General features: G+C 41.1%; 1 protein-coding gene across 33 annotated transcripts in view; it reads right to left on the bottom strand.

Moving 5' to 3' along the window:
• FMN1 (formin 1) overlaps positions 1–13478 on the bottom strand; it is a 433671-nt gene that overhangs the window by 311592 nt on the left and 108601 nt on the right. For 29 of the 33 annotated variants that reach the window (XM_038579922.1, XM_038579921.1, XM_038579920.1 and 26 more), the window contains one exon: positions 12513–12691. The exons of 3 other annotated variants lie outside the window; for them this stretch is intronic. In XM_038579922.1, coding sequence (XP_038435850.1) covers positions 12513–12691 — 179 coding nt within the window. Of the gene's footprint in view, positions 1–12512; positions 12692–13478 lie in introns of those variants that run through there. One more of the 33 variants, XM_038579956.1, reaches the window with a different exon arrangement.

Below are 13478 nucleotides of genomic sequence, written 5' to 3'. Positions count from 1 at the left end.
TGAGAAGCTGGCAACTCCTTTTAACTAATTGTTTAAAAAAAAAAAAAAAAAGGTGGGGTACCTGGGTGGCTCAGTGGTTGAGCATCTGTCTTTGACTCAGGGCATGATCCCGGAGTCCTGGAATTGAGTCCTACATCAGACTTCCTGCAAGGAGTCTGCTTCTCCCTCTGCCTGTGTCTCTGCCTCTCTCTGTGTGTGTCTCTCATGAATAAATAAATAAAATCTTTAATAAACAAATAAACAACAGTCTCCCCTATTACAAGGGCAGGTCTCAGGGATGAAGGCTTTTTTCTACTGAGAGGTCTTAGTGTAACGTGTTGCTAAGCCTGGTTCCATTGAGCAGTATTAAATCTTGAGGGGAAATGAGTCGAATGTTGGTAACAGACTAGAAGACTCTGAGAGTCTAACAGAGAGACAAGGGCAGACTTGTGAGGATGAAAGCAAATAAGAGATTTCATCTTCTATGTGATCTTTCAAAGAGCAGGAGCCAGAGCAGTGTGCACAGTTAAGATCCTGGCCTTGGGTCTTGGGCTCACATCCTACTCTGCTCCTTCCAGAAACTTGACCTTGGGAGCAACCTATGCCTCAGCTTCCTCACCCGGATTAGGAGCATTAAGTGAACTAATATATTTGGCACTCTCATCAATGTCTGGCATATAGTAGGTGCTACATGGTCATGATATATTTTTTTTTAATTTATTTATGATAGTCACACAGAGAGAGAGAGAGAGAGGCAGAGACACAGGCAGAGGGAGAAGCAGGCTCCATGCACCCGGAGCCCGAGGTGGGATTCGATCCCGGGTCTCCAGGATTGCACCCTGGGCCAAAGGCAGGCGCTAAACCGCTGTGCCACCCAGGGGTCCCTATATTTTCATAGCAAATCAACAACTTTCCTAAAGCAATCAATCAACATTTAAGAGATTTTTTTTTAACCTTGTCAACATAAAACAAGTATTTACAGAGAAGCTGACAGCCCAAGCAGGAAGCCGCCCCTCCCAATTCCTTCGACATACCTACTTGGGCAGAGTAGGCATTTGGTTTGAACAGGATCATTTGCTATAGAAAGACCTAATATGGGCAGCCCCAGTGGCGCAGCGGTTTAGTGCTGCCTGCAGCCTAGGGCGTGATCCTGGAGACCCTGGATCAAGTCCCGCGTCTGGCTCCCTGCATGGAGCCTGCTTCTCCCTCTGCCTGTGCCTCTGCCTCTCTCTCTCTCTCTGTGTCTCTATGAATAAATTAAAAAATCTTAAAAAAAAAAAGACCTAATCTATATAACACCTACCCATGCCAAGAGTGAATAGAGCATCAAAGGAAACTCTTTCAAGGGATCCCTTTGGGTGTTTCAGGGCCAAGACTCTCCACAGATTGTTTTGTCCATCTGTATCACCTAAAGGGAGTAAATGACTTTAAAATTCTCCCAGATGGGGATCCCTGGGCGGCGCAGTGGTTTGGCGCCTGCCTTTGGCCCAGGGTGTGATCCTGGAGACCCGAGATCCAAGTCCCACGCCGGGCTCCCGGTGCATGGAGCCTGCTTCTCCCTCTGCCTCTCTCTCTCTCTCTCTCCTCTCTCTCTCTCTCTCTGTGACTATCATAAATAAATAAAAATTAAAAAAAAAAAAAAAAAAAGGGATCCCTGGGTGGCGCAGGGGTTTGGCGCCTGCCTTTGGCCCAGGGCGCGATCCTGGAGACCCGGGATCGGATCCCACATCGGGCTCCCGGTGCATGGAGCCTGCTTCTCCCTCTGCCTGTGTCTCTGCCTCTCTCTCTTTCTCTCTGTGACTATCATAAATAAATAAATATTTAAAAAAAATAAAAAAATAAAATAAAAATATAAAATAAAATTCTCCCAGATGCCACTGTAGGACGTTCTTTATTACTTTTCCTCTGCTCCAAAATGATTTTTTTTAAAGATTTATTTATTTGAGAGAGAGAGAGAGAGAACACACATGTCTGCATGTGATTTAGGGGAGGTGAAGAAGGAGAGAATCCCAAGCAGGCTCCCTGCTGAGCGTATAACTCTACCTAGGGCTGGATCTCAAGACCCTGAAAGCCTGACCGGAGCTGAAAAGAGTTCAATGCTTAACCAACTGAGCCATTCAGGTGCCCCTCCAAGATGAGTTTTAAGCCAACTCAATTATTTAAAAAAATAAAATAAAAATCCATGAATTAGGATTTTCTCAAGAAAATCCTTTTCTCAAGAGTCTGTTGACACATGCTGCCACTGAATGTGCTGAGGACAGAAAGAAAACAAAGATTATGAGCCCTGATTTGACCAATAGTTATTCTTTTAAATTAATACAATTTAGTCATGTTAAGAGAAAAATACAGAAACAAATGTAAAAAAAAAAAAGAAAGAAAGAAAGAAAGAAAGAAAGAAAGAAAGAAAGAAAGAAAGAAAGAAAGAAAGAAAGGTAAATGCATTAAAATTACAAAGAAGAAAGGTAGGCACTGTCATAGCTATGATCCTATTCTTGAACACAGTTAAAGAGAGGTCAGAGAGGAGGGGGCAAGAGCTATAGCTTTGAAATGGGACATATTTGGGTTCAATATGAAATATTACTTTTTGGTCGCATATGAGTTGTGTCAAGTAGGCAAGTTCCTTAACTTACAATTATAAAATGGGAAAAATAACATTTAACTCATAGACTGTTCTAAGAATTAAATATGCTAATATTCCTAACCAGTGCTTCCTTGATCACCAAAGACACTCATTAAATAGGAGCTATCATTGTGGAGTGCCATTAGTTGCAGGGGTCAGTGGGTGAGAGAATCACATTTCCATTGTTTTGAAATATATTCACTCTTGCCTCCCCTTTGTATATCATTTTGATTTGAGATTTAAACAAAAGTATACATAGCGCTACTGCCACTGTCAACACTTTAAAAAGTACCATGAAATATTCTGAAGGAATGTTTTAACCAAGGTCATTTACTTTCTATAGGTGGAGAGGGGAGTTCATGATATGTGTTATACACAGGGCATTTATGGAGTAGCTGCAATTCTTAAAGCAATTCAGAAATAATGATAATAATAACTCAAGATGGCTTCATTAATGTCTATAAAAATCAAAAGGCAAGAGAAAAATAACTAGGCCATTCCACTGAAACCTCATGTTAACATAAGAGTACCCTCGACATTCTCTAGTCAAAGATGACTGTCTTTAAAATTCTGAATAGGTCATGTGGGATTGTCATTTTAACCACAGATGTCCGCGTGTATCCTGGAGAGAAAAGGAGAATGCTTTTCGGAAATACACACATGGAACATAGGTGATACATGTAGAATCGAGACCAAGGTTTAAAGAGACCATGTGACACAACACTCGGTCCAATGAGTACATACAGAGCTGCAGTTTTTAAGACAGAAAAAGCAGGCTGAAAAAGTGAAACTCATTCAAATGGGGCAAAAAAGCAAGTATCTGAATTTTAGGGAAACCAAATCACCCCAAAATACCTCAGCAGCAATAGACCAAGGTATTTAAAATAAAACCCCTAGGCAAATTTCTCACTATTTTTATAAAATTCAGTTCTATTCTATGTTCTCCCAGGTTATAAAAGCATAATACATGGGCCTGGGGGGCTCAGTAGGTTAAGTGTCTGCCTGTGGCTCAGGTCATGATCTTGGGATCCTGGAATGGAGCCCCTCATCCTTGCTCAGGTTCCATCTCTGTGGGAAGCCTGCTTCTCCCTCTGCGCCCCCACCCCCTGCTTATACTCTCTGTCTCAAATAAATAAATAAAATCTTTTAAAAAAACGCATAATGAGAAGTTTTCTCTGTACACTCTCAAGAGTCCAAATTTTATATGCATAGCTATTATGGTGTCTATAGGAATAGACAAAGAGGAAATAAGGACAGTAAGTGTTATCAAGATCAAAGAAAAGTGAATTTCACAGTTCCATTAAACATTAACCTGGCTCAATGGGTAAGCCAAGTTCTTTTCATTTTATAAAGAAATACGAGTCATTACTAGATGTATCATTATCCTGCAGTACATACAGAGGACAGGTGGATGTTAAGGGAAGTGTGGAAAATGGCTTAGGAACTGAACTTGGGGATCCCTGAGTCGCTCAGTGGTTTAGCGTCTGCCTTCGGCCCAGGACATGATCCTGGAGTCCCGGGATGGAGTCTCACCTCAGACTCCCTGCATGCAGTCTGCTTCTCCCTCTGCCTGTGTCTCTGCCTCTCTCTCTGTGTCTCTCATGAATAAATAAATAAAATTAAAAAAAAAAAAAGAACTGAACTTGATAATGGGCATAAATGAAGATTTCTATTTATTTTTTTTTAATTTTTATTTATTTATGATAGTTACAGAGAGAAAGAGAGGCAGAGACACAGGCAGAGGGAGAAGCAGGCTCCATGCACCGGGAGCCCGACGTGGGATTCGATCCCGGGTCTCCAGGATCATGCCCTGGGCCAAAGGCAGGCGCCAAACCGCTGCGCCACTCAGGGATCCCGAAGATTTCTATTTAAATACAGTAACCTTCCACACCAATTTCAAAATTAGAACTAATTTGAGAGATAAACTGGTTAAATTTCACAGGGCTTAGGAGTAAAATCAGATAACCCCTTTTCAGCTGCTTTGTCATGATTTAAAGTGATAGTGTTTATAAGAAAAAAAAGGTGATTTTCCAGTTCAATCTAAAATTCATCACTTTTTACCTCTTCTCTTTACCTGGATCATTTCTTGATCATTTATCCCATAGCCAATAGTCACATGTTCTCTGTCTTGCCCTTTCTCTGTCTTTCTTGCTCTTTCTCTCTTTCACACACACATACACTTGCACATATGTACTCACAGATACAAATAAACATGCTTCTTCAGGAAACAAATGACTCTGGTTTTCTGAATTCACTTCACTAGCAAATACAGGCCCATTGTCATGGATATGTTACTGATTTGGGCAAGTCAATCTGGGGCCTTTAGCTTGGAGTGGCTCTCACTGGCTTCCAAGAAAACAAGACCAGGACGTGGCCTTCTCCATGGACTGCAAAGGCACCCTGCATTCTTTGTTGTTGAACCTAAATAATGCTCTGGAGTTTGCTATTTAGAGTGAGGTGGAAGGAATGACATCATCTCATGTTCTTGTCAGTACTTCCCCTTTAATTTTAGAGACCAACGTCTTCAAGGCCAAGGCATCCAGTCTGCCACATTAGCAGCTGCAAAATCTTCAGTAGACTGAGTTCTGTGGGGTGATTTTGACTTCAGTTCTAGTTATCTAATTCTGAGCCTGGTTCTCACTCCTCACTGGGAGCTAATTTATATCCATTAAATGACTTTCTTTGTTTCTTAAGTTGAAAACAAAACAACAAACAAACAGCCAAAGTAGTAGAGAAGTAGAGGAGCTTAACATTTAAGCTGTTAGGTTTAGGCTTACAGACATGGGTTCAAATCCTTCCTCTTGACTTGGCTGAACCTTTCTTCCTATTGTATGATAGGTATAATAATACCTCAAAGGAATTGGTACCAGGCATTTAAGAGGAGATCAATACAGGAATTGGTGCCAGGCATTTAAGAGGAGATCAATACAGGAATTGGTGCCAGGCATTTAAGAGGTGATCAATACAGGAAAGTGTCTGTTACTTGTTTAAACACTTAAGGTGGGCTGTGGCCTTGGTAATTATATCCTTCCATTCTTGAGATGCAATTACTTGGGAGCTGATATTGTATCCTCCCCAGCCGGTGACCCCAATTTAGGAGCGAGAATTCATGGCCACACAGGTGAGAAGGTGATTGAGATGATCATTGAAGTCTAAAATCAAGAGTTAAGTTTTTGTGTTTTCAAAGCCAGTGTGCAAAAGCCTGCTCTCAGAATTCATGCAGCCAATATACAACCCGGATGACTGCTTACCTTTTCTTGCTTTTCATAGCTTTTTTTCAATCTCAGGCCACACTTCTTTTATTTTTTATTTTATTATTTTTTTATATTTTACTTATTTATTCATGAGAGACACAGAGAGAGGCAGACACAGGCAGAGGGAGAAGCAGACTCCTCACAGGGATCCCGATGTGGGACTCAATCCCTGAACGGGGATCATGCCCTAAGCCAAAGGCAGACGCTCAATCTCTGAGCTACCCAGGCATCCCACCACACTTCTTTTAGTGTCTTTTCTACCCCAGCCTTGTCCTGTGTTTATAGACATCTTATAAACCGTACCCCACAGTGAAAATTCCTCTCAGATGGAATTTTCAAGAGATGGCACTTGTAAGAGTGAAGCCGTACTTGCTCTCTAGTCTGTCCAAAGTCAGTTGCCTTTGACACATCTCATTTGAGGTGTACCAGAAACTGAGGAATGTGGCTAATGATAGCTCCTATTTGGGTGGATTTAAGATACTGCTCTTTGAAGCTCACTTTGTAATGTTCATATTCTACATGTGCACTCTGGGGTGACCAAGGGTTCTTATATAGAGATGCTACCCCAGGACAATTCACACATTTGGTGCATTTGGACACTGTGCCCAAAATTGATACCTATGTTTGTGAGATTTAGTAAATAAAATACAGGACAACCAACTAAATTTGCATTTCAGACAACAAATATTTTTTTTCACTATAAGTATGTCCTATGCAATATTTAGCAACCTTCCAACCTAGATGTGGAACTGACTGTGCATTGAGTTTATAGTCTTTCAGGAGTTTTATAGATCAACCAGATTGGCCCACAGTATTTGAGTAGGACTAGAAGATAATCACTCCAACAGCTTTCCACACAGCAGCCTGGCTGACATTCAGCCAACTGATGCTAACCCTAACAAGTGGCACTGGTTGCTTAAACATTGAAATACACACGGGTTGGAAAAGAGATGGTGCCCTGGGGCTCCAAGAGTCTACCCTACAGCAGCCTTACCTCCTGCCATTCCCCAATGGAACCTCTGTATCTTCTCACTATTCATTACCTAAAAATGAATATGGTGCATGCCAATATGGATGGATCTAGAGGGTGTTGTGCTAAATGAGATAAGATAAAGACAAATGCCTTCTGTTCTCACATACATGTGGAACCTCCCCCCCCCCAAAAAAAAAAAAAAACACCTCACAGAAACAGAGGACAGATTGGAGGTCACCAGAGGCAGGAAATGGGGAATAAGGGAAAAGGGTGAAGGTGGAGGAAATGGGTGAGGTGGTCAAAAGGTACAGGCTTTCAGTTATAAGACTGATAAATTCTGGTGATAACATACAGCATGGTGACTAGAGTTAACCATATTGTGTTGCATATTTATTTATTTTTTTTTATTTTTATTTATTGATGATAGTCACACAGAGAGAGAGAGAGAGAGAGAGAGGCAGAGACACAGGCAGAGGGAGAAGCAGGCTCCATGCACCGGGAGCCCGACGTGGGATTCGATCCCGGGTCTCCAGGATCGCGCCCTGGGCCAAAGGTAGGCGCCAAACCGCTGCGCCACCCAGAGATCCCTATGTTGCATATTTAAAAGCTGCAAGGGGAGTAGATCTTAAAGTTTTCCTCACAAGAAAAAATATGCGTAATTTTGTGAGGGGATAGATGTTAACTAAATTTGTTACAGTAATCATTTCATAATATATTCACACATCAAATCATTAGGCTGTACACTTGAAACTTATACAATATTATAGGTCAAGATACCTCGAGGAGGGAAGGATAGCGCTGGAAGTACAGAAAGTTGCATGAGCCTTCAAATAGAGCCAGAAGATAAATTTTGGTCTTGCGATCAGAGTTGTGACATGGGGACAGAGATTTCACATTGAGAATATTAAGATCTATTGGTTTTCATTAAATAATTCCCACTCCCCATATATTAACATTGCTCGGGTGAGCAATGTTATATCCCATGATATAATCAGAAAATTTAACATTATAGTATTTTGTTTCATCAGTTCCTGTTCCTCTCCATTGTGTCAAAACACACTTGATAAAGAAACTGACAGTAAACAAGTGCCCACAGTCCCCTAGCTGGTCAGTGGTTGAGCTGAGAGTGAAAGTGAAGGAGATCTCCACCTCTTGGTCTAGAGCAGATGTTGGCAAACTGCAAATCTGGCCCATGGCCTGTTTCTGAATGACTCATAAACTAAGAGTGATCTTTACATTTTACATGGTGCGGGTGTGTGTGTGTGGGGGGGCGGAATCAAAAGATATATATTTCTTGATATGTGAAAACTAGATAAAATTCTAATTTCAGCATCTGTAAACTTTTACTGGAGCAGAAGCTCACTCATTCATGTATGTATTCTCTATGGCTGTTTTTATCATCAGAGTAGTTACAACAGAGACTAATGGGCCCTAACATCTAAAATATTTCCTTTCTGGTTCTATATATATTAAAAAAAAAACCCACAAAATTTATGTATAGCTAAATAATTTTTTTTAAGATTTTATTTATTTATTCATGAGAGACACACAGAGAGCAGAGACATAGGCAGGGAAGAAGCAGGCTCCATGCAGGGAGCCCAATGTGGGACTTGATCCCGGGACTCCAGGATCATGCCCTGGGCTGAAGACAGGTGTTAAACTCCTGAGCCACTCAGGGATCCCCCCAAAATAAGATAATTTAATAGCAGTCCTAGCCCTAATGCCAGTGGCCATTCTAATTTCTGGGTGTCAAACTCCCATCAACTCTTAAATGTTTTAGCTATCACCCCTGCATACTAATGAGAAGCAGGGTAACTATAGAAAAAGGGTGAGGAAGGTACCTTCCTGATATTGATGCAGCAAATCAGGTCCAGAACTGAAAATGAAAACAGAGCAGTCTTGTCTAACATTTAAAACTGATCAAAATATCATACAGCAATACATGCCTCCCTGATTTTTTTTTTTAATTTTTATTTATTTATGATAGTCACAGAGAGAGAGAGAGAGAGAGAGAGGCAGAGACACAGGCAGAGGGAGAAGCAGGCTCCATGCACTGGGAGCCCGATGTGGGATTCGATCCCGGGTCTCCAGGATCGCGCCCTAGGCCGAAGGCAGGCGCCAAACCGCTGCGCCACCTAGGGATCCCTGCCTCCCTGATTTTACTATTCAAAGACCCCCCCGCCCCCAAGAGGAAAGACCTCCTTGCAAGCTGGAGTGGTGATCAAAACTTTTACTAAATGAGTAGAAGCCTTTCAAATGGACATCATGCTTATAATATCAATATTTAAAACAGAGGAGTTAAATTGTACTGTCTGAAGAGGGCAGAGGACTTGGAGGTGAGGAACCTTAGGGCCCAAGGTGTAAAAACCACAGATGTAGGAAATAATCTAAGGAAACTATCCCAGGGATGCCTGGATGGCTCAGTAGTTGAATGTCTGCCTTTCACTAAGGTCATGATCCTGGGGTCCTGGGATCAAGTCCCAAATCGGGCTCTCTGCAGGGAGCCTGGTTCTCCTTCGGCCTGTGTCTCTGCCTCTCTGTGTCTCTCATGAATCAATAAATAAAATCTTAAAAAAAAATAAAGAAACTATGCCAATTTTTAAAAAGTATAACTTGGTATGGAAAACTAAGAAATATAAATATTTATATATTTTATAATATATTTGTGATTATTTTATAAATATAATTTACACACACCATATAAAACATAATACACAAATATTATAAATATATAAATATATAAACCATTAAAGTCTGGTTCAGGAAATAGACCTTTTTAATGCAGTGATACGTATCAAAAGCCTAAATATATTCATAGTTAATAATCCCAAGTTTATCTTAAGGAAATAGTCCAAAATATTGGGGGAGGAAGAGGAGTATAGGAAAAATTATATGTTTGGTAGTTTCCAAATTGTGGACTATGCCAAAATTGAAAACAATGTCACATCAAATAATGAGGAATGATTTAAAATATTTTTGAGATGCAATGTCATAGAATATTACACATTCATTTAAAACACACCTAGAAAGAATATGTAACAATATGGGCAAGCAATGTAAGAATAACTGGTAAAGGAAAAAAAAAAGGAGGAAACATATAAAACCTATGTTTATATGTTAAAACAAGTCCTCATTTAAAATAAGTCAGACATAGTGGAAAATACCTTTTTCCAAAAAATTTTCCAAAAAATTCCAGTAATTTTCCAAAAAATTATTGGAATATATTCCAAAAAATTATTGGAATATATTATATTTCCAAAATATTTTGGAAAATATTTTCCAAAATATATATATAATAATAAATTATTATTCTTTCTTTCTTGACAAAGAAAATGTATCAAATTTTCACAGTTGTCCTTGGCTGCTGAAAGTTATTTCTTTTCTTTCAATTTTATTACATATTTCAAATTTCTAAAAGGACTGCGTATGATTTTTATAACTGAAAAAAGAAAAAATAAGAAATAATTTCATTCACAGGGGAGAAGGAAAACCAGAAATACATAGTTTAGTCAATGTGTTAAAAAAAAAAAAGCACATAAACGTAATTTTTTTAAAATACAGAAGTAAAAGAAAGTAGTCTTTCAAAATCCATTTCAGGGGCACCTGGCTGGCTCAGTCAGAGGAGCATCTGACTCTTGGTCTCAGGGTCATGAATTCCAGCCCCACACTGGGTGAAGAGATTATATAAATAAATATAAGCTTTAAAAAAAACAAAAACAAAAAAAACCCAAAATCCACTTCAACACTTTCAGACCCCAAGCCTCCCATTGCAGCAAACACAGCTTAAAGTAATCTGACCAATAGATGTCACTGTTACACTTCTTTCATTGACCACATCTTGAGATGCGTGACCTAACTTTGGAAGTAGAAGGCCAAAATCAAAAATATTACAAATTTCCATTTCACTTCACAAAGGGTTGTAGATTTTCATCTTTCAGCTTCATTCCAAACCTCCTTTTACAATAACTGGGATTTTGCATGCTTTTCTAAAATAACAATGCTAATATGGTTATGAAAAGGGCCAAAGTTCCTCTGCCCTTGGGTTGTTTGAGAAAATATCCAGTCACATGAACGAACATTACAGATCTAACCCACATTTATCAAACACATACTTCTGGGCCTGAAAGTAATGAGTTGGAAGGTATCAAAAGGAATCAAGGACATAAGATTGCCAATGGGCTTTAAAGTTAATGGAGAAAGAAGAAAAGAAAGAAAGAAAGAAAGAAGAACGAAGAAAGAAATAAAGAAACGAAAGAAAGAAAGAAAGAAAAGAAATCAAAAAGACAGAAAGAAAGAAAGAAAGAAAGAAAGAAGAAAGAAAGAAAGAAGAAAGAAAGAAAGAAGAAGGAAAGAAAGAATACGAGAGACGAGAATGCATGAGCGAGGGAGTTGCGGTCTTTCTGTTTCGTGTCTTTCATTCTGCTTATTCCTTCCGTCATCCCTCCCCCCCTCCTCCATCTATCCCTCACTCCCTCCCTCCCTCACCCCTCCTCCCTCCCTCCGCCTCCCTCCCTCCCTCCTCCCTCCCCCCTCCCTCCCTCCTCCCTCCCTCCCCCTCCCTCTCCCCTCCCTCCCTCTCCCCTCCTTCCTTCCTTCCTTCCTTCCTTCCCTCCCTCCCTCCCTCCCTCCCTCCCCCCCCTCACCTCCCTCCCTCCCCCTTCCTTCCTTTCTTCCTTCCTTCTCCTTCCTTCCTTCCTTCCTTCCTTCCTCCTCCCTCCCTCCCTCCCCCCTCCCTCCCTCCCTCTCCCGCCCTCCCTCCCTCCCCCTCCCTCCCTCTCTCTCTCTTCCCTCCTCCCTCTCCCTCCCTCCCTCCCTCCCTCCTCCCTCCCTCTCCCTCCCTCCCTCCCTCACCCTCCCTCCCTCCCGCCAAGAAAGAGAGAAAATCCTTCTTGGATACCTAATGCTCATCCTCATCTCTGAAAAGAAACTGAGAGATGTGGTGGTGACAATGACAATCTATCAGGCCATCTACAATGCAGAAGCAGCTAAAACCCAGCCTACTGTTTTGTCTAGTGTAGCTGATGGTTCTATGTCAATACAGGGATGAATGAGAAGGGAGAGGGCGGAGTCATCTTGTATTTGCAGATGTCCCACCCACCTGTTCACCTGTTATTTGAGCCCCTGGAGAGAAAGACAGGTTTAGGAATGTGTGAGAAAGATAGGCTATTTAGATTGTTCTGGAGATGGGATGTCTGGGTGGCTCAGCTTTTTCAGTGTCTGCCTTTGGCTCAGGGTGTGATCCTGGAGTCCCAGGATCAAGTCCCACATTGGGCTCCTTGCATAGGAGCCTGCTTTTCTCTCTGCCTTTCATGAATAAATAAAGTCTTAAAAAAAAAAAAAAAGATTGCTCTGGAGGATGTTCTCAAACGTATGTTCTCAACTTTTTAGAAAAATGATATTAAGAGGTGAGAAGCAGCAAACATGTCCTCTCACAATGAGGTTTAGGCAGTAAAACGGATGTGGGGAAAGCACTCTGAAAACATTTAGGTAAATTGTAGACACAGTCACATTCTAGCACACAAATTTCAGGCCACGGAGGTGCATCTGTATTCTGCAACCGACTGATTTTTAGACAATGACCCACACACAAAATGCAGCTTCAGCAGTTTTACGAACACAGTTTACATTAAGTACATCTCTGTTGACTGCAAAGAATCATAGCTCAAGCATAAAGATTTCTACTTACATGGAGATCCAAGTACAATTCACTTTTGTTTGGCTTCTCTCTCTCCTCGTGGAGCAGAAATGGACAGGCTGGCCCTGCTCTATAGCCCAGGAACCATGCACTTCCATCCCTGCTGGGAAGGTCTCTGGTTGCTGTCTGCTCATTGAAACAATCCCGGGACAAACCCTCAGAGGAGATGCCTAGACAAAAACAGGGAAGACCATCAGTGATGTGGTGGCTAGAAGAACACTAACCCAGCCATATCTGGGGACTCCTACGTGGGCCATTTCATACTACCTCCTACATTCCTTCCTAGGTTGCACTTTTAGAGGATGCTTTCTCCCAAAAGTGCTTGTCTTGATTACTCTTTCTGGATCACGCTAACAAAGAATTTAAAATATTTGCCCTCATACCCAATTTAAAAAGAGAAGTCTATTAGCCATACTCTATGTTCACTACCCTTGCTTACCAATGCAGGCTATACAGACCATTCTCTTTCAGAACAGAAGTCAGGAGGCCTGAGTTGCTGGATTCACTACTAAAAGGTGTTACCTGAGTCATTCACTAGTCACTAGCTTGTGTGTTCTTCTGGAGCAGGAGCTGCATCATGGTCATCTTCATTTCTGGGGATTATCATGCATGCATGAACTACTGGGGACTCACTTTTCTCATCTCTGGAAGGGGGTATTGATGCTAGTTTTTAGCTATACTATGTTGGGATGATAATAGTCGAGGATGTGCCAGGCATTGTTCTCAGCCTTGCTCCTCAGTTTCTAAGATGACTCTATAGGCAGGCATTATCAGTGCTCCCACTTCAAATGGGGGAACTGAAGCACAATGAAATTAAGCAATTTGCTTCAGAACAAGAAATGGGAAAGCCAGGAATTGAACCCAGGCAGTTAAACACCAGAGCCCCTGCTCTTAATAACTAGATTATGTAGTCTCTGCCCAGCATTCTTGACATGGCAATACACCTTGTACAACAAA

The sequence above is a fragment of the Canis lupus genome, chromosome 30 (assembly GCF_011100685.1).
Source record: "Canis lupus familiaris isolate Mischka breed German Shepherd chromosome 30, alternate assembly UU_Cfam_GSD_1.0, whole genome shotgun sequence".
NCBI lineage: Eukaryota > Metazoa > Chordata > Mammalia > Carnivora > Canidae > Canis > Canis lupus.
Note: the sequence above shows the minus strand (reverse complement) of the source record. Positions and strands in the feature narration are given on the sequence as shown.